Source organism: Thunnus albacares, chromosome 18, assembly GCF_914725855.1.
Source record: "Thunnus albacares chromosome 18, fThuAlb1.1, whole genome shotgun sequence".
Classification (NCBI taxonomy): Eukaryota; Metazoa; Chordata; class Actinopteri; order Scombriformes; family Scombridae; genus Thunnus; species Thunnus albacares.
In genome coordinates, this window is record NC_058123.1 from 30,127,233 (window position 1) to 30,154,009 (window position 26,777).

At 40.3% G+C, this 26,777-nt stretch overlaps 1 protein-coding gene across 1 annotated transcript in view; it reads left to right on the top strand.

Moving 5' to 3' along the window:
• LOC122968890 (pro-neuregulin-3, membrane-bound isoform-like) overlaps positions 1-17,709 on the top strand; it is a 30,349-nt gene extending 12,640 nt beyond the window's left edge. Inside the window, exons 2-3 of the mRNA XM_044334407.1 lie at positions 12,713-12,851; positions 16,401-17,709. Of these exons, the coding sequence (XP_044190342.1) occupies positions 12,713-12,851; positions 16,401-16,476 (215 nt within the window). The 3' untranslated portion in view covers positions 16,477-17,709. The remainder of the gene's footprint in view (positions 1-12,712; positions 12,852-16,400) is intronic.
• Positions 17,710-26,777: the final 9,068 nt, after the last annotated feature.

The window sequence follows — 26,777 nt, forward strand, 5'->3', positions numbered from 1 at the left end:
CTGGGAGATCGGGGTTTCAGACCTGGTCTAGGAACCCTACTTTGCAAAATAGTTGATTGAAGAACACTTTAAAATCCTAAAATTATAAGTATAATGAAAAGAAAAACAGGATTGTTACGCTGATTTCCACTTTTCAAATACAAATACAAATACAATTGCCTCTGTGCATTGCCTATTGGCACCTACATCCTATCGGACATGAACTTAGCTTTATGACACTTACATTGTTCTCTCCTGACTTGATCCTTGCTTGTGATGTATTTATTTTATTTATGTATTTATTGGGACCATGTACAGTGTTAAACATAAATGTTACTATTTGATGTACTAGATCAGAGTTAGCTAATAGCTAATATTTATCTGCAGTCCCTCTGGCAGGTCACAATTAAAACAAATAACAGCACAATAACAAACAGTGCAAAGCAAAAAACACACAGGACACATAATACAAAATACAAAGCTACATGCAATAGCACATCACACGCACCCACAATGTCAACTAGAAATTAATAATGTAAGCTTGTCAAATTAAAAGCAAGATTATTTGCGTTCATGAGAAGACCATGAGATGAAATTTATAGTCAGTGGTTACAGAGCTGAGTAGTTTTAACAGATTTTTTTGATTTGGTTTTGAATGTACTGATGGAACTGCAGCTCTTCACATGATCAGGTAGGGCATTCCACTGAGTTGTGGCTTTCACAGAGAAAGCTGACTGCCTAAATGCAGTGTGACAAAATAGTATGGTACAATCTTGTATAGAGGATATTCTGGAGGACGTAATAGAACTTACTGAGAGAGTATACACGAAGTGACGTAGTGTAGGAGGGGCCAAACCATTTAAAATTTACTAGGCACAAATTTGAGAATAATCTAAAATTCTCAAAGCTCAGTAAATTGTATTTCTCCAGTACCCTACAGTGATGGAAATGCATTGGCTTTTTGTTCAGAGTTTTTAGAGTTTGTTTGTATAAGGTATTAAAGTATTGATTATAAGATATTGACTTTCATATGTACATTGCTTTGGATAAAAGCATCTGCTAAATAAAATTCTAACATCGTAACATTAAGTCTTACTTATCTGAAAGAACACAGTGTGTCTGCTATAATAATATTACATCTAAAATTTCTGATGTTAAATATGGAGGACCTGAGGCTGTGTTCTTGGCTCTCTGGTTTTTTTGCTTTATATTTAACCTCTTGGCCAAATTATATGCAGACATGGAATTAATTCCATTGCTACACAGATGATACTCAGCTGTATGTGCCTATAAAAGCTTATGATCATACTCAAATTACTAAATTACTGCTCGGCTGCTGTGAAAAATTGGAATTTCCTGCCTTCAGATTTTGATAAAACTGTGCCTTGCTTAACACAGACACCAATTTGATCAAGTGACAGTAACTCTTGACAACTGTGTGATTTCACAAAGTGTGACAGCCAAGAATCTTTGAGTTATGTTTGATCCTCGCCTCTCTTTTGAGCAGCACATCAAAGAAATCACCAAGACTGCCTTTTTTTCACTTACGCAACATGACTAAAATTCGGTCATTCTTATCCATGACGATAGTCTAAAAGGAACTTCTTTCCTGAGAGTTGCAATTTTATCACTGCTCATAATGTCACTGTTCAGCGATGAACATGTCACCTAGTTCAACAGTGTGACTCATATATGTGTTTTTAATAGTTTTTGGACAACAGAGGTCTATGGCACAGAGGAATAAGATATATCAGGCTTTGGATACACACACAATACTTTTAAGTAGGATGAGTTCATTGTTGGTTTGGCTTCAAACATGAGATTTGTTGACCATGTTGGATCTGGCAGGAGTGCATTTGGTTATTAGTAATAATTAATAATCATCTGAGATAATTATGAATTTAAAAAATCAAGAAATTATTAATATTACTTAATAATATGGGGCACCACCTGAGACCGGGACAAATAACCAAACAATAGGGTAGTCTCATTAACAATTAGTTCACTTAGGAGAGCTAATATCTGGGATATCAGCATCCCCAAGTAAACTGTGAAGGTGCAAGTCTGAGCTCTGACTCTCTCAATCAGCCACTTATCACAGTAAACATGCACAATAATGACAAAAGACTTCTCTTTAAAGCTATAACAGTATTAATCTCCACAAGAATCAACAAAGTCAACAAATGTTTCAATTAACAATTAACAAATACTAATAAAACACCAACACACAAAACAGCAGCTGTGTATGGTCAAAACATATAAGCAAGAGTGTGTGTGTATGTTTGTGTGTGTGTATGAGTGTGTGTATGGGTGACAAAATGGCGAATGTGATCTGGTCAGCTCATGTCACGTGACCTTGCGATGGCAGACGTACAGTAGTCTGTACACAAGTTGACTTGTTGTTAACTGACGAAGCAACATACTTTTCCCTCGCAGTCCAGAGTAGGAGGCTTCAGAGTTTACATGTTGGCCTGCCTTTGTCTGACCCCATGATTGAGGCCCAACAACCATAAGAAAAATATAGATAATTGCCAGCCAAATCATTTAAAACTAGCTGGTGAGATAGCCATAGCTGGCCTTAGCTTCGGCTAAATTTATCTACTTTACCAACATGTTCCCTATAATTGAAACATTTATTTTGGTGGTCTTGCATGTTAGTCCAATTAGCTAGTCCCACTAAAAGGCAATAGCTAGCTTAAGAGCGTAGTGGAAATAGTGTATTACTGTCTCACTCTAGTGGAATTCCGCAGATTTTTTGCAGTTACACCACCTTTAATTTGCATATTGAAATGTGTTTAATTATATATTAATGTAAGGTACTTTTTCATTAGTTCAAATGGAGCTTGAAGAACACATTTAGTAGAGTCTCAGAGCTAAAAAGAAGTCAGCAGGAAGCAGGGCCCTTTAACTTTCTCTGACTTTAAGCTAAGCTTAGTAGTAAGCTAAGTAGTAAGTTGCATAGTACCAGAAACCAGTCTTCCCACGTTCACCGTTAGTATGATGAACTTTTAAAGCCAACCTGCTCTGTGATTTGGTGTCATGATTATTAGCTCTGAGCTCAACTAAAGATGTTGAATAACCCACAGAAAGCAGCATATTGTACTGTGAACTGGTCTAAAGGCTGACTGTTATGGCTGAAGGACATTATTGTTCTCCAGGAAACCATGTAGTTGTGAGTTGACCAGTGATTCTAGGAGTTTGGACAGACAGGACAGTTTGGATATAGGCCAGTAGTTGTCCGGGTCACAACTGTCACCACCCTTATGCAATGGAAGCACCTGAGCTGCCTTCCATATTAATTTAGCCTGAAGTAAAGGTTGAATTAAAAACGTGTTCAAGATGTGCAGTAATAAAAGGAGCACTGAGGCATAGGAGCCAGTGGTCAAAGCTTTCTTCACCAGGACACTTTCTTGTGTTTCTTGTGTTAGATTTATCTGTGCGTTATATACTTCTGAGTATGTGACAGGTCTGAGTCAAAATTTGCTATTAAGTCAGGAGGAAGGGAATAATCTTGTGATTTTGGAGTGTTGCCTTAGACAGTTTGTGTGGACAGGTTATCAAACATGTTACATGATGCAATGAGATGGTTATTAGAAGCTTCAACCATGTAATTTTTATTAATAATGGGCTCAGTTTCACCATTAATTACTGGTGGTAGCAGTGTGGGGGATGTTTTCTTTAAGGATTTTATTATTTTCCAGAATGTGATTCTGTTACTGTTGTACTTTTAGAAGGCAGATAGGTAATAGTCAGATTTTGCTTTTCTTATAAAGGTGATGACACAGTTCCTTTGCTGTCCAAGTTTCTGCCGGTCAGTGTCTGTGGCAGAAATAGTGGACCAAAGTTTGTTTCTATTATGTATAACTAGAGCAAGTTCAGGAGAAAACCAGAGGTCTGTTGTATTTTTTCTAAATATTTTGTGAGGAGCATGACTGTCAGTAAGTAGTAAGGCTAAATATGTTTAAAAATATGTGAAATGTGAAAAATAATGCAGTGCTGAACCTGGGTCTTGAAAAGAAGATGTTTTTCCAATATTTGAGTGATATATATCATTGAGGAAATTCTCTGTGTTGAAATATTTGAAGTTTCACTTTTTAATAAATACTGATAAGGTTTCCATTTTTCTAGGGTTTCTGACACAAACTACTGGGCAGTGGTTACTGATATCCACAGCAAGAACATCAGAGGCAGAATAGTTGTTTGTTAGAATAAGGGTTTGTTAGAATAAAGTCAATTAATGTAGATTTTGCAAGATTCTTCATGTTTGGTCTGGTTGCTTTGGATATTAGCTGACACAGGTTTAATTCAAAACAAATATCTTTAAGTCTGTCTGATTTGCTTGATAACCAGTCAAGGTTAAGGTCACCTACAATAAGCAACTCAGATGATGTCAGATGATCACATGTTGTTAACCTCTTAACAGTCCATCAGCCCACCTGCGGGCACAAATTATGCTATGTATACAACTCCTATGTTTAAGTGGGTGCTCATGCAACATATTTTTGGAAAACTAAGATTCTTGATACTGATGCAGACATTATAACCTCTAATCTTCAAAAAATGTTTAACTAAAGAGGCGCAACAAACTGGGCTTGTGTAGCTGCTATCATTACAATAACAGTGGTCACAAGTTAATCTAGCAGAGGTATTTTAAACCCAGAAGATAAAATGTGGTTGTTTTTGCCTCGAAATAGGCTGTGTGTTTGGGTATTTGAATTATGCTGAAAGCCACATGACTCAGTGGTCTAGCACACTTCACTGTAAGATAACCAGTTAACAGGAAAACCATCTGTAATATCGGCAGATGTGCCTAAGTTTTAAAATCCATCATAACTTGAGTTAGCAGGTAAACATTAGCAATATCTTGGTATGAAAATGACAGTTGCACTCTGACCTTTTAATTGACAGCTCACTCGACACAATAGGAGCTTCCATGTCCTGTCCACAGCCTACAATAGACAAGGAGAGTCTGTGTTGAAAGGTAGTGACGGCCCCTCTTCTTTCATATAAAGACTGAGCCTATTGGGTCAGATTGTGCTGATGACTGCTCTTACGTATAACCAGTGAAATTCCGAAAATGACCATATGAAGTTTTAATGTGTTCTATAAAGCCACAACAAGGAAATTACGTAAATGTGCCGGGAAGAAGGACAAACTATCTCATTGTCAAGCAGTGCAAAGTGGTTCAACAGCTGGAGCACACAGAGTCAGCAAGTTTTTTCTCTCCTAGCACCTCTTACCACCACTTCTGTCCAGGGACTTTTGGTAATTGGAGTCAAACGATTGGAGTTGAGGTAGGACATGATCGCACTGATGGGTCCCAGAAAATCACATGGAGCTCAGCAGACAAATGCTTGATATCTTCCCTCAGGGTCTGAATATTCCTGTTAGCCTTCTCAAATTTGCTGCAACCCAGCAAGGCATTTTAGCTTAGCAGTTAGTTTGGCTAGGCTAGCAAGGTGGTGAACAGCTGACTGGCAAAAAAGCTGGTGTATGTTTACGTTAGCAGCTGATTGGTAGTGCTAGCAAGCAGGTCCCACGTAGATCAAGGGCTAGTTTGGTCCTAAAACAGTGTAATCTGATGTGTAACAGGCAGTTAGTCCATAGATCCAGCAAGAAAAGCACAAAACTTACTGAACTGTCTGTCAAAATCAACAATGATGACCTACTTGGAATTTATAAAGAGATGCTTTACCAAGTAAAAACCATGCCTGTCCTGCCAACAAGATTATTGTCAACATTCTGATAATCATTGCATCTCTCTAACCCTCTGTTTGGTTGTTGTCCACGAGCACATGAGCATCCGAGCTGTCTCTTGCTCTCTCTTGCTCTCTCTCACTCTCTCTCGCTCTCTCTCTCTTTTCTTCTCCCCCTCTCTCCTATGTAATGAAACCTAGTTTACTACTCCAGCAAGTAGACTGACCATTAGTAACGACCTAGCAACAGGGATGATTTCTTGTCCCTGTTGAGTCAGCCAGCCAGTTTGAGCTAGTGCTTTCTAGAGATCGTGGGATTTCCCAAACTGAATAAATACCACACATATAAACAAACCTGCTTTGCTAGCTCAGTCTTGTTGTAACTAAAATATCCGCTGAAAAAAATAATTTTTCCATGGACAGATTTAGCTACTATGTCTGCAAACACAGACATTTTTAAGCTTGTAGTGCCATGTCACCAGCACAGCTGATGGAGGATGCCAGAGTGGGAGCTGAGATATACTCTCAACTGAAGAGAAAACAGCTAAGTTTTGCTGTGTATGGGGGTGCTGGGTAACAATAAAGAGTGGTGAAGGGCTCAGATTTTTCACTGTGTGTGAGTTTGTGCATGTGTAACTCGTCCCAGCCCCAGTCTCAGAGTTCAATCCACTCGATAAAGGGTCCGTTTTGTTTTCCCCACAATCCATAATCAGTTCAGTTCAATCCAGTTTCACAAACATAAAAGAAAGACAAATCAAAACAGAAAAAAACAAGTTTGCCAAGTTTATATATATCTGCAATTCAAATCAACCACCAGTCGTCTATCCAGAAGTGACTGTTGCTGTTAGCGCAACGTCACGGTCTGTAGTTCTAATGGATGGCGGAGTAATATTTTTAGTGATGAGGCCTTTTTCACAAACAGAGACTGCACGGCTAGGTGTGCTGTCATGCTGATTTGGGCACGTTCTAAATGTCTAGTTGACCAATCAGATTGCTTGGTCTGAATTACGTGTTGTATAATCTTCCTTGTTGAAGGGGCGATGGAGTCGAGTGTTATTCGCAATAAGCCTGCAGCACTATCAACAAGATTATCAATTTGGGAGAGACTAAAATTAGCATAAGAGTCCTCTGTAGTATTGAGACATGGCATTGAATTCAATACTGATGGAATTGCTTCCATAAATTTAGCTACAGCACTATGAGATAGACATCTAGCTAAGACCTAGCATGCTAATCCTATGTAAACTAGTTAAAATTAAAATAAGTTCTCTTTCAAGTCAAACATCCTGAGATATGAGTGGAAAGTATTGTTTTTGCAACTACATTTATACCCTTTTTTGACTCAAACATTGCTTAACCATGTTGTGATATGCTACTTAAGTACACTTTAATAACAAATATTACTGGGGCCACTACAGAAAATTGCCAATGAACATTTAATATCCAGGAATTCACATTATAGACACTATTGATGATCTCAATAATGACTCCCTCCCTCCAAAAATACTGAAAAAGAGCTTGAATTTAACTATTTGCCTAAATATAAAATAACATTTAATGAACAGTTAACATTCAACATTTCAATTCAATTCAATTTTGTTTATATAGCGCCAAATCACAACAAAAGTCATCTCATGGCACTTTTCACATAGAGCAGAGGCCTGTACTATGAAGCAGGATTTGGGGTTAGTGAGGTAACTTCAGGTTTAACTCTGGGTTTTCAGTCCTACGACGCTGGTTCACTTCTTACCAGGGTTCATCACCATGGTAACTTATGCTGAACAGCAAACCTGCTCCGGAGCAGGTTAACTTCAGAGGATCAGATCACAATGTGTCAACACTCTGACCACTGACCAGTCAGATCCCTGGGAGAAAAAGAGTCATTCCAGTCATTCCTACAGGATCCCGACATGGACAAAAGTGCTGAGTTTACAATAAACTGACATGTAAAAAATATATATTTATTATTTATTTATTAATATGAATATATATTTTAATAGGTCAGTAGAAACATTTTATTGTTTCAGACTTTCTATTTCCACTCTGGTTTAAAACAGAGCTTCTAACAAACAGAGAGATCGTTTATGACACTAATCACATAACAATGATTTTAGCTGCATTTTAATAGGCTAGTATACAATTCATTTTATCCCCGGAGTGACAGTTGGCAGTGTGGATAATTTTACACTCTGATTCCATCACTGCAGCTAAGAATAAAATGAGACAACTGTGTGGTGATAATTGGAAATAAAAACGGAATATTGTCTTTTATCAGAAAAATAATCCACACACTGTTAATTGGCTCCCATGATTATAAATGCAACATTTGGGTCAGATAGACTCATCAGTCATTAACTACTTCTTTCTTTTTTTATGTGACATATTCAGAATAGTTTCTTCATCATCCAACTAAATAGCAAAAATTACTCTCTCTGTACTTAAGTCATATATAATAATTCCTACATGTATTTTAAGCCGAAGCCTACTTTTAATATGTGGAAATTATTGCTAGTGTTTCTACATCTTCTTATTCTGTTGTATGATTACAGGCTCGTTTACATTTCACTTGGATGAATATGACTTTTTGCTGTCTCTTAAACATATGTTTTCTGCAGGTACTTGGTATCAATGTTTCATCTCATATCATATGAAGTACTTCATTCATGGTTCTGATGATGTCGCTCATAATGAACAACCCCGTCTCTTTCACATGTACGCGCTCGTAGCTGGATAGTAAAACCCTGGGTCAACTGAGCAAGTAGATAACCAGCTTCGTAGTGCTGCTTATCTGGACAGCCAATGTTAGGTTCAGTGAAGCCAGATAACGAAAAGATATCCCAGGTATGTTGAACTTGCTTCGTAATACAGGCCTCAAGTCTAGACCATACACTTTAATTTACAGAGACCCAACAATTCCCCCATGAGCAAGCACTTGGCAACAGCGGTAAGGAAAAACTCCCCTTTAATGGGAAGAACCTGGCTCTAGGTGGGCAGCCATATGCTTTGACCAGTTGGGTTGAGCGAGAGAGAAAGGGGGGAGTAGCAGCAGCAACAACAACAACAACAACAGATACATGACTAGCAACAACAAACAGCATTAATGGCTGGAGAAGGACATCCCCATGGCCACGGGCCAGAGCCTGGTCCCTGGTGTTTCCTGCAGATGAGAAAGCACAAAGAACTCCGGGGAAGAAGTCAAGTTAGTAACATGCAGTAATGGTATATGAATACATACAGATGGAAAGAAGAGAGGAGCTCAGTGCATCAAGGGAAGTCCCCCGGGAGTCTAGGCCTATAGCAGCACAACTAAGAGCTGGACCGAATCTGGAAGATGATTCCACAGGAGAGGAGCCTGATAGCTGAAGGCTCTGCCTCCCATTCTACTTTTGGAGACTGTAGGAACCACAAGTAAGCCTGCATTCTGGGAGCGCAGTGTTCTAGCGGGGTAATAAGGTACTATGAGCTCTTTAAGATATGATGGTGCCTGACCATTAAGAGCTTTGTAGGTGAGGAGAAGGATTTTAAATTCAATTCTGGATATTACTGGAAGCCAATGCAGTGAAGCTAAGACAGGAGAAATATGATCTCTTTTTCTAGTTTCTGTCAGTACATGTGCAGCTGCATTCTGGACCAGCTGGAGAGTCTTTAGAGACTTGTTAGGGCAGTCTGATAATAATGAATTGTAATAATCCAGCCTGGAAGTAACGAATGTGTGGATTATTTTTTTCTGCATCTTTTTGAGAAAGGATGTGCCTGATTTTTGCAATAAGTGAAAAAAGGCAGTCCTTAAAATTTGTTTTATGTGGGAGTTAAAGGACACATCCTGATCAAACATAACTGCCAGATTCCTTACAGTGGTACTGGAGGCCAGGGTAATGCCATCTAGAGTAGCTATATCATTAGATAATGTGTTTCTAAGGTGTTTAGGGCCAAGCACAATGACCTCACTTTTGTCTGAGTTTAGTAGCAGAAAATTGCAGGTCATCCAGGTCTTTATGTCCTTAAGGCATGCTTGGAGTTTAGTTAACTGATTGGTATCATTTGCATAGCAATGAAAATTTATGGAGTGTTTCCTATAATATTACCTAAAGGAAGCATATACAAGGTGAATAGTATTGGTCCAATTACAGGACCTTGTGGAACTCCGTCTCTATTTTTTGCCTTGATGGAGGATTCATCATTAACATGTACAAACTGAAATCGACCTGATAAATAGGACTTAACCTATTGAGCAAACATAACACATAAAATATGAAGAAAGGAAATATGTATGCTTACTGTACATATAATCATACATTAAGTGTTATTAATGTCTGACATTAATAACACAGACACAATGACAACATTACTGCTGACTATAGTTAACTTAATGCAGATCAATTTGAAGTTAGAAACTCAGATTAATTTAGCTAACATTGAACATTGCACCTCACTGGCTACTTGTTGCAGAAGGAGAAAAATGTCCTTAATTTCATCGTATTTCTTAAGTGTATCATATCTGCGTTATCTTGTAACTTTTGGGGAATAAAGATGCATACCTTTTTCACAACTCAATAACTAACTTAAACAACTTGGAGAAAAGTGTTATGTGACAGTATCTATAACTGCTTTGCATGGGATGTGTGACGACAATAATAGTCCTGCCAAACATTAGTTCCATGCTACTGAGTTCTGTCAACAACAGTCACTTAACCTTGCAGGTAAACTACTAACACTAACATATACTGATATAAATTCTCTGTCATCTACAATCAGAAGCAAGATGAGGTACTGAGTATGTTGTTGTGTCACACTGGATGTAGCGTAATAGGTATTTATTTATTTTAAAGAAAACACCCCAGGAAAGGGGCACTTTCTCTCTAGGAGGCCAAATGAGCAAGTGCTCAAGCCTCCATAGAAGTCAATTTATGCATGTGCTTGAGTATTGCACCTTTACAGCAATAGTGTGGTGAGTCACATCAGGTGGTAAGTCTTTCCTTGATATCACTTTGGATCATGGTGCTTTGACCATTAGACAGTTATTCTTAAATAGAATAAACATAAGTAATCATAAATACAACCACCACTATGTACCCATGACACGTTAGTTAAACAATGTCCTACAACAGCAAAATGAAATAAAACAGTTAAATAACACTCAGAAGCACCAAAGTGATTGTTCTTACTGTTGCATGCTGGGAAATCTTGAGGACGGTCAACCTAGTTCTCTATAATTCCATTTATAATAAATGGCCTGAGTCAATGTGTTCTGGACATACAATATTATTGCTTTTGGCTGTCGGAATGTGGCTTTTTCTGATACTGTATCCCACTAAACCCTGTGCCACTATGCTGGATATTAAAAAACAAAAACCTTTATATCTGACTAAATGATTTGATACAGTAACCTTATCCTTTTTCCATGCTCATCTGCAACGCAAAGTATAGTCTTTTATTGATAAAGTATATATTTCATTCTCATTCTGCATGGAGTAGCTTATGTGGTTACAGACTTGTAGTTATTAATTTTCATGTTTGGTTTGCTGTATGATGCCTCTTTAATTAAGTGTATAGGGCCTTTAAGAGTGATTTTTTTTTCTTCTCTTGTCTAACTCCAGCCATGACTCCACTCCCTGCGTGTCAGATTGCCTGCAGACCACAAAACACACATTTGGGTCAGTTTTTGTGACTTGTGGGTCATGTTTTGTGACTCATGAGTCACTGGAAGGGCAGAAAACAGTGCCATCTACTGTGCCCAAGCACTGACTGGGCACAGGTCGAAAAGTATTCCCAAGCCCTACTGTATTTCAAACAATTTTTCAGCTCCATGATGCAAATGGTCACATATTTGTACAATTTACTATTTTTGTTTTTATACTATGACATCATGCTCTGGTACTGTATATCGTCTCATCCCTCTGTCACTCATTTTCTCAGTCTCTTGAACTATAGTGTTCACCAGAAACCAGTGGTACATTTTGTGTTGCCACAAATGATATGACGATAAGGCATTGTGTTAACGTATGTTTAAATTTTATGATCTTCATCTACAGTATGCTGTGGAGGGGATAGGTGTTTGGAAAGCTGTGGCAGTAAAAAGTTTTTTCATTCAGTAATGTTGGCCTGAGATGAGTCAGACAGAGAAAATACATATCCATCTGCCATTTCTGACTTCTTATTCAAGAATTACTCATCACTTTGTTTTCTTTGGAAATGTTTGAAACTGAATATGATGCTGTCTCATTGCCAGGGATTGTTTTGTGCTAATGCAGTGTTTGAAGAGCAACAACTTGTACGCATTTTAGCTGCTAAATGACTGTTTTTCTGTGTGGACAATATCTCAAGACATATTCACCTTTTGATAATGCAGAAATTCTACCAGAATTAAGTCCTCCTGTAAAAGTAATATGTGTAACTAACTGGCTACCAGTGATTTAAGGAATACTCCACCAAAATATTCCACATACTCACTGCTTGTAGGCTTGAAAGGTGGCTCTGAAACATTTGCAGCCTGCTTCCTCAGGCTGGATTCACAACAGTTACAGTTGACTCTCATAACAGTGACCCAGTTTGTTTCACGACAAAAGAGTTTTAAATTTTTCTTATGAAGTTCTCTACCTTCTTCTGCCACACAATACACTACTACACTGTATACTCATTATGTTCCAAATACATACTCATATTTCCACCAAATTATGGCTCAGTTGTGGTCTTGAATGGCAAATGACAAAAAAACCAAAACAAACAAACAAACAAACACATGTAAATGGAAACTGTGTGTTTAGCGATATATTGGTTAAAATAGTGTGAATGTATTGAACATATAGATGGTGAGTCTAGTAGTGAAGAAGTGGTTTGAGACATTTCTGTAGACATTTTGATAATTATCTATTTGCAGGAGTCATACTGAGCCATAGAGTAGAATCTATTCTGACTACAGTTGGGTACAGTTGATTGGAACAGTTTGAAACATAGGTTTTTGGTAGAGTATTCCATTAAGTAGTCAATGCAGGTTGTGTCTGTCTTTTTTTTGCACTAATAATGGGTGTCTTCTGCAGCTGCCACCAGCACTACCACTACAGCAAAGACCTCCAGTCATGTGACGCGTTGCAGCGACAGCCAGAAGAACTACTGTGTTAATGGAGGGGAGTGCTTCACCCTTGAAATCATGCCTGGCAGCACAAAGTTTCTCTGCAGGTAGGACATGGACAGGAGCCCAAGACAAAATTAAGTTTTGTACTTTTTGTTGGGTCTGACCATTAACCTTATTTTTCAGGAGGTATTTGCTCCAAATACTGGAGTTCCTGATTTAGAACCATCATCTTTTAAGCTGATAAGCTGAAAAGCTCCTGAAACTAATGCGCCACAATCAGCTGTGCAGAGAGCACATTAACCATAGAAAAGCCAAATTTAATTTCTGGCTTTTGGTACAATTACTGGACATTAATGTTAATTAGTTATAGCTGATATAATGTTTTGCCATGTTTGTTGTTTAAACCGGTGAAAGAAAATTAAAATGAATAATTAGCCTATTAGTAGTCATTATCGAAGATAAATATTCATAATTTTATTTATTTATTAAAAATCTATACAGTTATTAATGACTATTATTAATGTCGCTGAATATCATCTCAAGAAGGGTTGTTCATTCAAGAATGTCAACATCTGAGAGATATTAACATTATAGGATGAACAGTGAAGGTTTGAATTCGAGCACTGACCCTGTCACCAAGCTACTATCACAGTATGTATGCAAACAATCACAAGAAACTTCTCTTTAAATGCACAACAAAGTTTATTAACTGTAGCAATATCAATTATAAATCAACAATGCTTCAATTAACAAATGTCTATCGTACAACTACAACTATCAAACACAAGCAACAATAAACAACAAGCAACTATAAACAAGCAGGCATATGGCACATGCAGATGTGAGTGTGTGTCTGTGTGTGTGTGCATGGGTATGAAAGGAGGAGGAGGAGCAAGATGGCGGACGTAAACCACGTAGGGTTACATCACATGAGAGTTCCAGTCAACAGGGCTGACTGTGAGATTTGAACAGAGGCTCTGATAAAATGGCGAATGCCAGTCAACACGTGCCTCTGATCACTATATTAGCATAAAACAAAGCTGAGCATCTCTGTTACTTAGCATCAGGTGTCTCACTACAGACTAGCGTGTGTGAGCGTCTAAATGTGTGTGTGTACATGACAGTGGGGTTAGTAGAGAAGAGAGGGTGAAAACTTCAAAGAATGAAAGACCTCAGCGATTGTGGAGAGAGAGTTGCTTTTATTTCCATAGAAATGTGGCATGTGAACATCATTATTCACCGGCCACAGTCTGATTTCTCAAATAAAATACAACCTGCGATGGCAAGCTAACACAAAGAAGTCCAAGCAGATGGACAAAGACAAACCAATTTAGCATGATAAACACAACCAAAACTAGCAGCAAACAGCAATAATACTTCCATAGTATTTTCAGCAGCAACAACTGGACTCACAGTCCGTTAACTTCACATCAACAGCAATGAAACTGAAAGTAACACACACTTTAATAACCTATCTCTGCCAGACTTAAGCCTCTTGTGTGACTTAAGGAAGCAAGTAGGGTGTGTTTCAGTCCATCTTTCTGGTAAGTACAAAATATTACTTACTTGATCAGCCTTGAAGTGTAGCAAATCTGGTATTGAACCATCACCCAAATGGAACTGGCTTTTTGAACCCACCCCTGGTATGGTATGCATAACCATGCCCTCCATAGTAGTGAATTTGTGAGGTCCCCAGCTGATCGCCTCTCATCAAACACATTGATTCAGTGCGTCAAAGATATCTCAGGAGTGTCACTGTAGTTTCTCTGAGGAGTGCTGAGGTATAGAGGAAGACAATCCTCTAGAGAATTCCCACCAACACATAGGTCTTTGTGAGAGCCATGCAGAAGAAGAGCAGACGAGCAATCTGATGTTTGGTCCTGGGCAGCCTCCTGGATTCTTCTGAACAAACTGCTGATTTGTCTGAAGAATGCTGTAGATGACATAATAAGATAATGTTTACACCGAACTGAGAAGGTGAATAACCTTGTTTCTCACTCCTTTGGGGAAGAGGAAAGAACCCATCAAAGGAAGAAACTCTGGATCTAAACCTAATGGTTATGATTTTAGTGTTCAGGTCATGGAACTTCTGTTGTCCTTGATCATGAGGTAAGATGGAGTGGAAAGGTTACCTCACTTTCATGCTTGGCCAAGGTCAGAGCTTGTACCCAAGGTTGAATGGCAGTTTCAAAGTGATCTGAGCTCTCATCAAGAGGGGGAAAACCCACTGTAGTGTCAAAGTGCACCCCCAGAGGAAACATTTAATTCGCAGCAAAAACTGTGATGTCATCAAACCTCAGAACTCTCAGGACAGAACAAGATAATGCAAAACATTCTTCTCTCCCAGTAGCTGGAGCAAGATGAGTTAAAAGGCAAGATGTGGGATCTGTGTGCCTCTGCACACATCTGTGTGGAGGTTGCAGAGGATAGAGCCCTGATATTTTGAATAGTGCACTGATGAGAGACCTAGCCTCTCCAACGTTCCATTTACTGGACTCAAGGGCACAAAAACTAGCTTTTTACTGGAAAATGTAGAACTGAGCTCTGGATAGTGTGTTCACAGAAACCGTCAACAGCATCATTGTCAGAAACTATAATGCACTTGTACACTCTGTAGCCACCAGAAGGCTGCCACGCATATGGGGGTGGGCAGCTGAAGACTATTTGAAGGAGAAGAAGATCCATATTTGTCCTGCTGAACCTCCCTCAAATTCTGTAATTTGTGGGGTGGCCAGCAGGAGACTTCCAGCAAGTATGTTTAGAATTCATCTCTGGAATGAAAAAAGCAAAGCAACAATACAATAACATTGTAGTGAAAAGACAACAAATGTCATATTAAATGACAGCATAACAATTTAAATTAATTAATTTTCAAAAATTAATAAAATAATATTGAATTAAACACACAGCTTTGGTAGTCTGCCAACAGAAGGGTGCTAGCGGATTAGCTCAGTAGCACTAGTGTTACTTTGGCTTCTTCTGTCAGACGTGACCTTCCTCTTGCATGGTGTGGTGGTTTTGAAGCCTATCTGGCAATGGTTTCCAACATTTTTTCAGAAAAATATGAACTCACATCCGGGTTAGGGGACTTTGGGGCACTAAAGACATTTTCAAAACCATAGTGGATGATTCTGCATATCATGATTTACCTCCAATGCCAATGTTTGTAATTTGCGCTTTATGTAGTGAGGTCGTTTAACACATTTGACTCAAGCAGGAAAGCGGTTTTTGTGTCCTGTCACAAACCCACAATTAGTGTTAGCCATTTTATTAACTGTAACCTGTATTTGCCAAAAATGAACAAAGTGCTTTAGTTATTTAACCTTCACCATACCTCAAACATAGTTAATTTGCTACTTTAACCACGTTGTAGCTACCCTGCGCAGATATTATGGAAAGTAAGCATTTTATAAATGTTGGAATTGGACATTTACAAACTTTGTCACTGAACATAATACAGGGTTTTGTAGAATCATCCAATATCAATGTATGTTTGGTGATAGGGTTGTATCTTTGATCCTTCCATGTTTTGTGACAGTGCACTGGAGAAGTACACGTAATTAAAAGGATTGTATTTCTTTGTGTTTGTCCATGTGTGTTGTGTGTAACATGTCAGTGCTGTTTATCTCTTTTCCTTTCTACCCATCAACCAGGTGCTTGGCGGGATTCACTGGGCACCGATGTGAACAAGCTGTGCTTAAGAAAGTCTCAGACCCAAAACGTATGTGAACACAACTGTATTCAAACCCACATGTCATTGCTGGTGTTTCACCCCATATTTTCTCCAAGAAATGATGGATGAATCCATATTTCCTTTATATGCAGTGATAGAACAATCTGGTAATAAGCTAGGCATTTTTCCTGCTGTAATCCTAGTTCTATGAGTTCAGGTGGATCCCTCCGAATCTAAAGGCTGAAGTACTCCTCTTTGCGGAGTAGTGCACTGAAATTCGCATGTACTTCACATCTCATCATACCCCTTCCATACTGTTCAGAGCAGTGAATTGCCTTCATCTCAGGTTGAAGTGGTGTGTCTTTTCTGGAGGTATGACCTACTACTCACTACTACTCTTCCCATTCAGCCTCACCCCATCCCCTCTGACCTTTATATACAATCTATGCCTCTAACACTCTGCATTAGAACTTTTTCCGAGTGGTCTGGTGCTAAACTGACTTTGGTTGGGAAAGCTTCAATGATTGTGATGTTTCAAGATCAAACTTGTTTTTTTTGTTGTTGTTTTGAAAAAAATCATGTCTCACATAGAGGAGACCCAGGGGATCACTGGTGGGGCTAATGCCACATCAGGACTAACAGAGCTATTACTGGGAGCCCTCGGTGCTCTTTCTGATTGCCATGCTTTGTAACTGCCATACATCTGGGCCTATATTGCTTTTTGGGTGGGTTCATGACTCCCCTTATATAGGATTTTATTGCATTCCTGAGTGGCTGCTTACGTACATGCAAATTTCAGTCTGCTGCTAAGAGAGTATTCAAATCTATAGAGCTTGATAGAATGCCTGCACAAAATAGAACTGTTTCTCATAATCTCCCTAAATTGAAGATTATAATTCAATGCACCTGTATGAAGGTCTGAACTCAGGCTCACAGACTATAGCTAGACATATTGGTCTAGCCCTTCCTGCCAACACCAGTGATGACTTTTGTGGGTCTTTCACAGCTCTTGCAAAACTAACTCCCCCTCTCTTCTCGTCTTCTTTCTTCTGTTTCTTACTCAGGTGTCCAAATGAATTTACTGGTGATCGCTGCCAAAACTATGTAATGGCCAGCTTTTACAGTATGTCTATTTCCTCTTCTATCTGTTCTTGGATTGGAGCATGCTCAATTAGCAGTTTGTGTGCTGTATACTTGTAATGTTATGTTTCTCCTTAGATCTGTGATTTTTGAAGCCCATCATTTTTGCATGTTGGAGTTGGTTTCCATGGATTATTTTGTATTTTAAAGTTGCATGTATTACTGTAGAATTTGTAGAAAATTGATTTTAAAATGTGCACATTTAAATGGTAAATGGACTGCACTTATATAGCACTTTTCTAGTCTTACCGACTATTCAAAGTGCTTTACAATATATGGCAACATTCACGCATACACACACACATTCATGCACTGATGGCAGAGGCTGCCACGCAAGGTGCCAACCTGCCCATCAGGAGCTATACAGCGCTTCCTATCCAAAGCTCCCCAAAATCTTTCTATGCTCACCCATTCACACACACACACATACACACACTCACACACCAATGGCACAGTCATCAGGAGCTATTTGGCGTGCAGTGTCTTGCCCAAGGACACTTCAATATGTGGACTGGAGAAGCTGGGGATTGAACCACCGACCCTCTGATTGGTGGACGACCCGTTCTACCTCCTGAGCTACAGCCGCCCTATTTTTAAACTGGAGAAATTGTATAGTGTTCCAGTCTTTCCTTTCTGTTTGTCAGTGTTTCAATCTTTCCCTTCTGTATGTTTTAATGTACGCTTTATATATACTGTAGAAGGGACGGATCTACTGGGGTGGCATGGGGTGGCATGTGGTGGCATAGGGTGGCAGCCACCACCCCTAAAAAAAGCCTTGACACCCCAACAGCCACCCCGATTTTGACAATGTTATTCAAAAATATATGTATGAAAAGTTGTGTCCGAGTGCAAGTGAAAGCAGCAAGAGATGATGCTTCCTGTAGACTGCTGCCCACTGGCCATCCATGCACCAGGCAGCAGCTCCATTTTCTCCCGTCCCCATCAGCTTTCTATGCAGCCTCTCTCAGTCCTGGCTGCACACAATGACTACTGATGTTTTTTTCCCAGCTAAATGTGTGTAGGGTTGCCAGCTTCCATTAGTAGAAATACAGAATGGCTGCAGATGGATAGTGGCAGGGTTGTTTTGTTGAAGCGTATTTTGTTTTGTAGTACTTGTGTTTGATTGTGTGAGGGACAGATTAAACCTTACTAAACCAAAATATTCACCGGTGCTCCGGATTGCTTTCTTTCAATCTGCAGACAAACATGTCCAAATTTCAGATCAGTCATACAAGTGCAACATACAAAAGCACCCAGTGTAAAAAGCATTAAAATCACTTGCTCCAAGCCCCAAACAATTCATTCAAAGCTTGTAACAGAGCTGAGAGTTTGCACTTTTACTATATTTTCAAATTGAAGCTCAGAGAGAAGGACTTTTGCTGTGTAATAGGCATTACTGGATAAACACTGGATATCTTGGATCGTTTGCAACATAGGCTAAGTGATAAGCATATGTTAAATTATTGAAAAAATGTTCTGGCCACATTGTAGGCTAAGTGATGGGCTTATATGTTCAATGAAAAAGATGTAGTTGGAAAAATGTCTGAAGATTTGGAAATAAAACAATATTGATTTCTAATGCCACCTTTACATATTTCTATTCAATGCTTTACTCATGTATCACAATAATGTAATTTGTTTGAATTAAAATATCTTAATTTGGGGACACATATTGATATATGTGATTGTTTGTGATTAAATCAGTGTCTTCCATTCTGACCTTGGGACTTCCAGCCCATACTCAGTGCAGATGTTCCTGTACACTATGCCAGCCACTTGGTTATGGCGTTCCATGTACGCTGTTCCTGCCTGCATCTTACACCCTGCTATTATGTGCTGAACTGTCTCAGGAGCACCTTTGCACAGCCTGCACCTGGGGTCCTGTCTGGTGTGGTGGATCCCAGCCTCTATTGATCTTGTTCAAAGTGCCTGTTCTTGTGCTGCCATGGTTAGTGCTTCTGTGCTGTCCTTCAGTCCAGCCTTTTCCAGGCACTGGTAGGATTTCTTGATATTAGTCACTTCTATCTGTCAGTGGTACATGCAGTGTAGGGGCTTGGCCCTCCATGATGGTACCTCCTCCTCCTCTGCATCATCGGGTTTCTGCTGCCTGAGGTTTTCACTTAGCAGTTCATCTTTGGGGGCCATCTTCCTGATGTATTCCTGGATCTTGGTTGTTTCGTCCTGGACAGTGGCTCTGATGCTCACAAGTCCTTGGCATCCCTCGTTCCGCTTAGTGTACAGTCTCAGGGTGCTGGACTTGGGATGAAACCCTCCATGCATTGTGAGGAGCTTCCTTGTCTTGATATCAGTGGCCTCTATCTCCTCCTTTGGCCAGCTTACTATACCAGCGGGGTGTCTGATGACTGGCAGGGCATACATGTTGATGGCTTGTATCTTGTTCTTCCCATTCAGCCAACTTTTCAGGACCTGCCTTACTCTGTGTAGGTATTTGGTGGTGGCTGACTTCCTTGCAGCCTCCTCAAGGTTCCCATTTGCCTGCGGTATCCCAAGGTATTTGTAGCTGTCCTGAACATCTGCAATGCTGCCTTCTGGTAGTTCAACCCCCTTGGTTCTGATCATCTTCTCTCTCTTTGATACCATCCGACCACACTTATCTAGTCTGAATGACATTCCAATATTGTTGCTGTAGATCCTGGTGATGTGGATCAGTGAGTCGATGTCTCGCTCATTCCTAGCATACAGCTTGATGTCATCCATGTAGAGGAGGTGACTGATGGTTGTTCCACTTCGGAACCGGTACCTGTAGCCACTCTTTGAGATGATCTGGCTGAGGGGGTTCAGGCCTGTGCAGAACAGCAGCAGGGATAGTGCATCACCTTGGTATATGCCGCACTTGATGGTAACTTGTGCAATTGGCTTTTAAGTTGGCCTCCAGAGTTGTTTTCCACAGCCCCATTGAGTTCTTGATGAAGGCTCTTAGTGTCCTGTTGATGTTGTACATTTCCAAGCATTCCAGTATCCATGTGTGTAGTATTGAGTCATAGGCTTTCTTGTAGTCAATCCAGGTGGTGCACAGGTTGGTCTGCCTGGTCTTGCAGTCTTGGGTGACTGCTCTATCGACCAGTAGCTGGTGCTTAGCACCCTGGTATTACTACCAATTCTTTTCTGGGCCCTGCTCATGTATTGGGCCATGTGCCTATTCATCTTAGCCGCTATGATACCTAACAGGAGCGTCCATGTTGTGCAGAGGCAGGTTATTGGCCGGTAGTTGGATGGGATCATGCCCTTCTGGGGGTCCTTCATGATCAGGTCAGTCCGTCCTTGGGTTAACCATTCTGGGTGGGTCCCATCCATCAGCAGTTGGTTCATTTGTGCTGCCAGGTGTTCATGGAGTGCAGTTAGTTTCTTTAGCCAGTAGGTGTGGATCATGTCCCGGTACTGTCCAGCTCTTCATACCTGACACTCGTTCTTGGATGTCTGCCATTGTAACGGTTACTGGATCTTGCTCTGAGAGATTGCTGTGGTTTGCTCTTAGATCCACTAGCCACTGAGCATTGGTATTATGTGATGCCTCCTTCTCCCATATGCTCTTCCAGTATTGTTCAGTCTCAGCCCTGGGAGGATCTGTTCTCATATTACCTTGCCACTGAGAATACACTTTGTATGGTTCGGTGGAGAACATCCTATTTATTCTCCTGGCTTCTGCTTCTCCTGTGTATCTCTTCAGGTGGGTAGCCAGAGCTGTAAGCCTTTGCTTTGCAGTCTCCAGTGCCTCAGGTATAGTCTGGACTCATTGCACATAACGTTCCTCCACATGTTCAGGTTCCAGTACACATGTTGCCGACACCAGCGCAAACGGACCTGATGGTGAAGGGCGGTCATGGCAGGCCTCCTGGCAGCCCTATGAGACCAGAGATTAGCTGCATGCAGTCTGTTCCGGATTGTCTGGGCAGATAGCCGTCGCCCATATCGTCCTGCAAACCTTGACTGCAAATCTGTAGAAGACAGCCTACGGTACCTAAGTGCTGACAGGATGAGGAAACGGTCCTCTTGGGGTGTCGTCTTCTTGGGATGCCCACTTTGCGGCCTGTCTCTGACATCCCCCGTTATATGGAACTTGGCCTTCACTTTGGAGATGGTACTAGGGCTCACTCCAAATAATGCTGCAACTTGGTTTTGCGGAACACCAGCTTGAAGTTGCCCTATAGCACGGGGCCCATCCAGATCAGTCAAACATGGCATGCCGATTCTTGGAGCAGACACCTACTGACCACTGTAGCAGGGCCCATGCTCACAGATGCTGTCAATCAGGTGCCAATCAGGCAGAAGATCAGCGGTTTGATTCCTGGCTCCTCCAGTCCACATGTCGATGTGTCCTTGGGCAAGATACTTAACCCCAAATTGCTCCTGATGGCTGTGCCATCAGTGTGTGAATGCGTGTGAATGATTATGGTAGCCCCTGTACCCATTCAGTGTATCAATGTGTGTGAATGGGTGAATGTGATTCGTAATGTAAAAGTGCTTTGAGTGGTCAGAAGACTAGAAAGGCGTTATACAAGTACAGTCCCTTTACCATTTACCATTTAAAAACACCCAGCAGCCAGAAATGAGACAGCATTTAGACACACTTTGAATTTGGATTTTTATGACAATAATCATGACATAAAATCACTTCAGGGAACAGGCAGGTGACATTGTTTTACTTTAGTTTTATGAGCACTCGCAAGCACTCGCTACCAAGTGTAGCACTCAAGAGTGAGATGGAGTGAACTCCAGCTGTTACAGGCTAACATCAAATAGAGATTTCCTTGGTTTTTCAGTATGTTCTATGTACTGCCCTTTCAATGCAGCATCAACATTCACTACTTTGACTTTTAACATTATAACAACATATTACAACATTATTATTATAACATTATAACTTCAACATCATAAACTAGCATCTAACATAATTAATTAACCTGTGATTAAACGTTTGCCACAGACGTATTCCATTCCTTCAGACTTTGGGGAATTAAAGGAAATCGTAAATTGTTTTTTTTAATTGTTTGAGATGCAAAATGCAATGCAGCAACTTGTTTTGCCACTAGTTTTTCCAATTTGGTGCCAGCACTTTTGCAGCATCTGTTTTCACAAGAAAAGGATGAAGCAGCTTCCTGCAACTTAATCCACTGTCGCACCAGTCTCTCTTCTTGTTTATAGATGTCCATCAACTCTCCATCAATTCTCAGGCAATGATAAGTGTACGTCCTGAAAGCACAATATATTTATACAGGAAGCTGCAGAGGGTAGATGCTATTCTGCCCCATCTCAACAACCATCAGGCTAGAGGTTTCCAGCCAACATCCAATACCTACATGTGGAAGTGAAAGCCTGAATAACAAGGATCAGATTTAATCTAAGACAATGGGTGTACTGAACCTCACTGCAATGCCAGCTATGATTGCCTCAAGTAGTGGTGAACCTCCTTCTGTTTCAATACACACAGCACAGGAAAGAATTGCTGATGTGTTTAACTTAAGAAGTGGGATGCACCAGACCTCTGTACAGCAGAAGCTGGTAAGAAAGGTAAACAGGCAACCACTATGTTGTAAAAAAATTAGGGTGGTGGATTTATCATGTGCACTCTGATTAGTGGTCACCAAGTCAGGGGACAGCCCCATGTTCACAAACCAACTCAGGCTCAAGAGCATGAAGAAGCTGAGTCAACAACTCTCTTGCCTGGAAAGCAAACAGCACTGCCCAGAACTAGAGCACTCACTGGGACTGTACAGTCAACTGGATTAGTTCTACATACCAGGCAGCCACTTTTGCCAGTCTCTTGGAATGAGAGACCGGAAGTTTTCTGTAGCACTCAGGAGTGAGATGGAATGAACTCCAGGCCATAGTTGGTTTATATCAGCACATCTGGCAGCAGCAGCTGCCCAGGCTGTCTTCAGAAACATCAAGGAATTGCTCACCACATTTAGGTAAACAGTTGATATCCAGGCTGCAACATTGTGGGAGCTTGTGTGAAAGGATGCCCACACCGTGACCTGTCGATTAACATTGACAATACTGTGCTGATGCAACTCCATAGTGAGGGACTTTGGTCTAATTCTGGGGGTCTTGGAAGATGGTCCTGTTGATCCTGGAAGACTAACTGTCATTCTCTGCAAACTTTGCAGCAGTAGTCCTCTCTTGTAGATGCCCCTTGTACAACATCAGGAGAATTTGCCTCCTTACAAGGGAGGTGGCCCAGGTGCTCATTGAAGTACACCTTATCTCCCACCTGCACGACTATAACTCCCTCTTTGTGGAAGCCCCTGTATCAGCATGACCATTGTGTTTTTCTGCTTGTCTTCATTATTGGATTAAGTTTGTTAATTAGTCATAGGCAAAGTTGTCATCATGTGACAGTGGAGTGTGTAACTTCAGTCATGTTCAGTTAACTGATGTCTGTTGTCTGTTTCTGGTGCACTGATGTAATGTTCCCTACAGCTGTCACATGTGCTATAATACATTATTCCAGTCTTCCTCTCAGGAGGAGTTCATCCTGGTCTTAAGCTAGGGCAGGACTCTTATCACCTTTTTTGTGCACTCTTAGTTGTTTGTTTAGGATAGATGCGTGTACACATTTTGAATATATCTAGCTCTTGTACTGGCAGAGCTTGAATGCACTTTTAAGAGCTGCTTTGGACAAAAGCATCTGCCAATTGAATGTAATATAATGTTATGAACTCAGTAAGTTCCTCAGTGGCAAGCTGGTGGGTGCAGATGAGGTACACCCTGAAATGCTGAAAACTTTGGATATTGCTGTAGTGTCACGACTGGGATGTCTCTTCATTCCTGCTCGGAAAGGACAAAAAGTGTTTGTGTTCAAATTATGACGACGGATCTGAAAAGAAGCTTTGTGCACTTGACTGTGCGCTAAATACAAGTGCAGGGGGTTTCACTTGTTGGCTTTGAGCACTTTCAATGTGTGTCAAAAATGAAGCATATTTGATATGTCAGTTTGCATTTTAAAGTGCATTTTATTTTGTAGTTTTTTCAATCTGACTATACAACATAACAGTAATTTGTGGGACAGTGAAACCCAGGGTCAGATTGAGGGTGACAGGATGACAATACCTAGTCAGAATCAGAATCAGCTTTATTAGATAAGTATGTTTGAACACACAAGGAATCCAGTTTCCAGTGGCTCTAAATGTACTGACATACAACGTACCAAAAGATACATATACAGAAGATATACAGATAATCAAGTACAGCATGCCAACAGACATAAGCAGACATAAACATATAGCTATTATGTGCAGGAAAGTAGGTGGAAACAAGAAAAAAAATAAAATCAATACAATAAAAAGTGTTTGTATGTATGTATGTATGTATATGTTCATACACACAACAGTGGACAAACAATAAACATGCAATGTCTATATCAAACTGTCACTGCAAACTATGTAGACAATACTGCAAATAGTATGGGTAATGTAATAAGTTACTTTAAATGCATATAGTCTATACATGTAGATACACATTATTGTCTGGTATGTACAGTAATTTACAAGAGTTTGTACATGTTTATTACATGATTTGCATGTATGATTAGTCTATGTATTGGTAATATATGGTTATTGCACAGAGATTATTCATTGTCATCACATGTCTGATTGTTCAGTAGTGTTCAGTATTTAAGTATATGTGATGGTGTGTGGGAAGAAACAGTTTTCTGTGGTGCCTACCAGAGGGAAGAAGTTGGAACAGGTCATTTCTAGGGTGTGAAGGGTCTTCAGTGATTTTCCCTGCCTGTTTCCTGACTGTGGAGGTGTACATGTCCTGGATGGTGGGCTAGTTGGCACCAATGACCTTTTCTGCAGACCTGACTGTCTGTTGTAGTCTGTTCAATCAATTCAATCAGTTTTTATTTATATAACGCCAAATCACAACAAAAGGCATCTCAGGGCACTTTTCACATAGAGCAAGTCTAGACCAAAACCCAACAATTCCCCCATGAGCAAGCACTTGGCGACAGAGGTGGGGGGGTGGGGGAGGGGGTAACAACAATCATTACAATAACAATAACAGCAGCAATAGCCAGGGAGGGACACCAACAGGACTGCGAAGGACCGCAAAGGCTTGGCAACCCAGGGTTTCCTGTGAGATGAAAAAGCACAAAAAACTCAGGGGAAGAAGCCAAGTTAGTAACATGCATTGATGGTACATGAATGCATACAGATGGAAAGGAGGAGGAGGAGAGGGGACCTCAGTGTATCATGGGAAGTCCCGCCTGGCCGGCCCTAACTATAAGCTTTATCAAAAGGGAAAGTTTTAAGCCGACTCTTAAACGTAGAGGGTGTCCCCCCGGACCAAATCTGGAAGATGGTTCCACAGGAGAGGAGCCTGATAGCTGAAGGCTCTGCCTCCCATTCTACTTTTAAAGACTGAGAGCGCAGTGTTGTAGTGGGGTAATACAGTACTGTTCCTGTCCTGTTTGGTGGCTGATCCAAACCAGACAGTAATGGAGAACAGATTTGATGACTGTAGTGTAAAATTGGATCAGCAGCACCTGAGGCAGGTCGTACTTCCTGACCTGGCGCACATCCTCTGCAGGGCCTTTTTGATGACTGTGTCAATGTTGAACTCCCACTTCAGGTCCAGATCCCAGAAACCTGCAGGGTCAGCTGTTCTACCTCCCATCTGTATGCATACCAGTGGCGGCTGGTGACTCAAAAAATTGGGAAGGACAGGAGGAAAACCAACATGGAATCTTACAACAAACCGCATCAAACTATATCATTGTCCCCCACTTGATGAAATCGGAGGGGTGGGGGGCAATTTTATATGCCAATAAAACAATTTGCTTTCAAAAACAAAAACCCCTGAGTGGTGAAATGGCTGCTTCTTTATTTAGCATATACATATTGTTTCTAAACAAAGAAGAGCTCATTTTAGCCATGGAGTGGTTCAGAATGTCATTTTACCGACAAAGTTAAATTCAAACTTATAGTATTGTTCTATTGTGACAACAGATTTATGTTCGCACCAAAACCAACAACATATCACATGATTTACATGTGTTTCCTATGTATTTTCTTAGTATACAGAAATATATAAAGTACCACAAAGCTTATAATGTGATACAGGTACAGATCAGTGCTGAATACAAGACTGAACACTAAAAACATTCACAGATCTAAAAAAGTATTAATGCATGTATCAAATACATGACTTACACACTCTTATCTATATAAAAAACATAGTCTACAAAGCTGAC